At 38.2% G+C, this 5000-nt stretch overlaps 1 protein-coding gene across 1 annotated transcript in view; it reads left to right on the top strand.

The window, feature by feature from the left end:
* LOC144961244 (macrophage mannose receptor 1-like) overlaps positions 1–2461 on the top strand; it is a 4005-nt gene extending 1544 nt beyond the window's left edge. Inside the window, exon 2 of the mRNA XM_078894506.1 lies at positions 1164–2461. Within this exon, the coding sequence (XP_078750632.1) occupies positions 1164–2113 (950 nt within the window). The 3' untranslated portion in view covers positions 2114–2461. The remainder of the gene's footprint in view (positions 1–1163) is intronic.
* The last annotated feature ends 2539 nt before the right edge of the window (positions 2462–5000 follow it).

Below are 5000 nucleotides of genomic sequence, written 5' to 3'. Positions count from 1 at the left end.
CTTATATACCTGATTTTGCCCTATGCAAATTGAATATCTTCCCTTAGGTGCGGCTATGTGGTCTAGTGGTATGACTCTCGTTTTCGGATCGGAAGGTCCTGGGTTCGAGCCTCGCGCTCGGTGCATAGTTGAGTCCTTGGAAAAGGCTCTTTACTCACTTTTTCTCACCGTACTCAGGTGTACAATGAGTATCTGGCCGTTAACAGCGCGGTCTTGTCCGAAAAATTGTAATATCGCCGAACAGGCGTTATGTTCCGTCCTACATGTTAAATGTTGCTGTTGACCAGTGACCCCTTGTAAAGTGCTTTGAGCACATTTAGTGGATATTGCTCTATATAAAGCTCAATTTTTATTTTTTTTTAAACTTCTGTTAGAGGAAGAAAAAAAATGATGCGAGGTATCAGATTCAAGGCCCGATGATTAATAAAAACGTGGCCTGGACAATCAACCACAGGTCACAATGTTTGACTGTTAGGTACACCAAACACAGAGACGCGAGGAACTGTGCGGTTCTTACGTTGAATAGGGAGTTAAATAGAATTTCTTTTTATTCCAAATGCAAGGTTGTACAAATTAATTTGAGAGTACAGCGCGACAGGGAAAATTAATTATGAAACATTCCTCGTACATATTTTATGAAGGTCTGACATCTGACCGACTCATAACGCAAAACAATACACAAATATTTAGAGTGGCAACCTCTATCTATCTATCTATCTATCTATCTATCTATCTATCTATCTATCTATCTATCTATCTATCTATCTATCTATCTATCTATCTATCTATCTATCTATCTATCGCTCTCCCCTTGCACACACACACACACACACACACACACACACACCGTTGTTATTTACGTATTTTTTTCTCCTTATGATTAATGCAAATTATTACCCGTTTTAGGCATGTAGTCCTATTTTGTCCCAGAAAACGTTCACTCAATCCAAGTCAATCTAGTATCGATTTGTACTTATATGCAATCTGACATCCGAAAGCTATGCGCCTAGGTTAACATTGTGCAATTGACAATCAAACATGGGTAAATTTGCATGTCTCTTAGTATACTTTAAAAATGAAGTTATACTAAGGCAACGCGATTCTTTATAAAATGATATGTTATCTAAAATAGAATTTTCATTCTCTCCATTTCATGTTCACAGTATCATCCCGTGACATCAAAATTGATGAATGTCCCGCTGTACTTGAACGGAACCAGTACCTGACAGTTTTCGGAGATACGTGCTACGTTTTCCATCTTAATGAACGACGAGAATTTCAAATTGCTCAGGAAATATGCGAAGAAAAGATGGGAACCCTGGTGTGGGTCAAAAATAGAGAGTTGAACGAATTCCTTTGGAAAAAATTGAATTCCACGTATCATTATAAACATAATGTTTGGATAGGTTTAAATGACAGATCTATTGAAGGACGCTATGTGTGGATGCGTAATGCTGTAATGAGCTGGAATAATTTCGCGGACGGTGCTGGACCAAATGCACATATCTTTGACATCTCGAATGAATATCAGGATTGCGTGGTGATGAACTACAAAGACGGGAAATGGCTGGACAGAGTCTGTAAAGACAACCTGTTGGGTCAACATAGGAAAGCTTTCATTTGCGAACATAATATAAAACCATTCATAGAAAAAGATGTCATAAAATATTGTCCATCGATATTGACTCGTGACGAATATTTGAGGGCATATGACTCCAAGACTTGTTACTACTTTTATATACATCAAAGGTTAGATTTCAAGGAGGCCAATGCTTATTGTAGAAGGGAAGGGGGAGAATTAGTTTCCATCCATTCAAACAGGATGGATTATAATATTTGGTTTGCAATAACATTAACATACACTTATAGGCATGATGTTTGGATCGGATTGTACGACACATCAGGGAACAGAACATATTCGTGGACCGATGGGACTCCTATGACGTACAAGAACTTCGTCAACGAGTACTATTCCATCGCCTTCAGTAGCTGCTGGGTCATGAGACCCAAACTTAGGGGATGGGCTGCCCGATCTTGTAATGCAACTGTGAGAACGAGTGAACGAAGAGGCTTCATTTGTCAATACAAACTTGCATCACCAACAACGGAATAATACATATTTGGGACCCGCCGTCACATGACAGTATTTGTCCGAATGAATTAGAGTCCGAATATTAAATCGAGAAGTATTTTACGATAATTATGGCGTTTGAGCGTCTTTTAAAAATTAGATGCCAGAACCGGTACTTATTCATCACTATAATGATTGAAATTAACAATAATTTTCATCGTGGAGGAAGGAAACAGAAAATAACAATATCGCGGTGTCAAAGACAACCCCTGATACAGTTGACACGACATTGGAAATCTATGGAAAAAATTAGATGTTTCTATCATTTCTAGAGTTTATGCTAAATCAATTCTTTATCAAGTAAAAAAAAATTAGGAAAAAAACCCGGTATATTATTTGTTTTTGTTTTTTTCAATTCCTTTGTATTCTAAATATCCATTCAGTTTTTTCAACAAACAAAAAAATACATAGTAGTTTGACCCGGTTTCATATATTTTTTTTTCAAAATTGACCTCCTGTCGTGGGCGGGAGGCATTTCTGTGTTTTATATCCTGCACGTGTCTTTTGAGTTCCTATCTGTCCGTTTCTTGGAATCTGGTTACTTAGTTTTATCCATAACCTTTGCCGGAGTCCTGACTGGGAGGGAAACCGTCAAAAGTATAGTTATAGATTTCGGAGATCCTTGCAAATTATCTATCCCCTTATATACTGCTTTAAAAAAAAACAACTTTAAATATATGATGGTTTGTGAACATTTGAGTGCATACATCTTTGTTGTGACGTGTGCTTGTGATAGGATGAGACTTTTAGGTGATATCAAACAAAGTACACTAATCATTATTATAGTGCACTTGGGCTTGGAAATTGCATTCTGGCCGTCTTGTTACCAGATTTATATGCGCGCACCTCGATACGAATACTATTTTACAGGTACATGTTTGTTTAGTTGATTGCTAAAGTTTTGTCTCAAGACTTGCAGATAAAGACCCGGCATTTGCCACGTGTATTCCAACTGGATCGGACTAAAGCATTGTATGCCCATGCTTTCATCTTTGGGGGGGGGGGTGTAAGAGAGTAAGATTATGCAAGAAATTTACGCAGGACTTTTGATAAAAACATGATCATAAAACACGGTAGATATTAGAAAGAACCCTGGGGGTAACTGCAGGAGATTGCATTTATTCTCGGTTGTGTCCACAAAACACGGTCGTCGCAACTCAGGGGATACGTATAAAACTTAGCGGATACGTTAAAAAACTCAGCGGATACCAGTAACAGATTGATGCTATTTTTGTTGTTATACATAAAATGCGGTCATTCATCAAAGTACTTTTATGTCATAAGAGGCGGGTTGTGAAAGTAATATTCGAGAAAATTCTTGTTGCTTTTAACATACAAGTTGTGCATGATTCGCTATTACTTGAAAGAGGCAGGTTTTGAATATTAATTTGTGATGTCAAAAGTCAGTAGGAGTGGCCAAAAAGCATTGTGGGTAGTTTACGATAGGGTTTCTATTCTTGATCTTCTGCTCTGAGGGTTCCAGTCTAATATTTCTTTGTTATAGTGGAGTCATTCTTTCTAAGCGTGTGTCCAATCCACCTCCATCGTTTTCTTCCTATTTCCTCTCCCACTGGTTTCTGCTGTGTTGTTTTCCCTACTTCTTCATTGTTTATTCTATCCATCCATTTTGCCACAATATTATCACCATGTTGGTCCCATGTCAGAGATTCGTTTAGTTGGATTCCCAACTGGGGTATTATGCTTAATAACTAACCGCTTATTTGATAGTCAAAATTAATAATTTGCTTTATTTTGTTCATTAATTTGTTAAAAATGAGTTTTATATCGGGCAATATTCACTAAACGTGATCAAAGCGCTTTTACAAAGGGTCTCTGACCAACAGCAACACGTAACATAAAGAACGAAACGTGACGCCTGTTCGACAATAATATAATTTGTTTAGACAGTGACAACACTGTTAATGGCCACGTACTCATTTTACACCTGAGTACGGTGAGAGAACCTGAGTAGAGAGTCTGTTCAAAGGACCCAACTATGCGCCGAGCGAGGCTCGAACCCAGTAACTTCCGATCCGAACGCGAGTGTCATACCTTAAGACCACAAAGACGCACGTTACTACTTGTTATTGACGTGACAAAGCATTTCTCGGGGATGAATTCCATCTGCAAGGTTTGTGCACAGGGTGACTATGTGGTCCAGTGGTAGGACACTCGCTTTCGGATCGGAAGGTTTTGGGTTCGAGACTCGTGCTCAGCGCATAGTTGAGTCATTGGAAAAGACTCTTTACTCACATTATCTCACCGTACTCAGGTGTAACATGAGTACCTGACCGTTAACAGCGAGGTCTTTGTCCGAAAAAATTGTAATATCGCCTAACAGGCGTCATGTTCCGTCCTAAATGTTAAATGTTGCTGTTGACCAGGGACCTCTTGTAAAGCGCTTTCAGCACATTCAGTGGATATTACGCTATATAAAAACTCAATTATAGAAGTTAGTCGATATCATTCTGTGATATTTCTCCGAATAGTTTGATCTTGGAAAGAGTTGCTACGTTTTTTACTAACGGATGTTAGAAATCAGGCGTGTCTGATTGACCGAATGTAAAACCGTGTTAAGCATAGGACCCCTCAACCCCAGTAATTTGTGACCCACCGTCTCAAAACGGTATTATGTCGGAACGAATCAGAAGCTTAAAAGCCGAATTAAATGTTAAACTGGTTATAAATATAAATCGTTGGCATTAGCATCCTAAAATATGGTATCCATTCTCCTCAATATAACATACTAACTCAACACAAGTCTGATATTTCTGGCTATAAATTCAATTTTTAACATCTTAACCAACCCGACTTAATACCGTTTTGAGGCGAAGGGTTACATTTAAACAAAATTGAGATTTTAATACAG

This window comes from Berghia stephanieae, unplaced genomic scaffold (assembly GCF_034508935.2).
Source record: "Berghia stephanieae isolate SIO BIC M18660-M18661 unplaced genomic scaffold, UCSD_Bste_1.3 scaffold1879, whole genome shotgun sequence".
NCBI lineage: Eukaryota > Metazoa > Mollusca > Gastropoda > Nudibranchia > Aeolidiidae > Berghia > Berghia stephanieae.
Note: the sequence above shows the minus strand (reverse complement) of the source record. Positions and strands in the feature narration are given on the sequence as shown.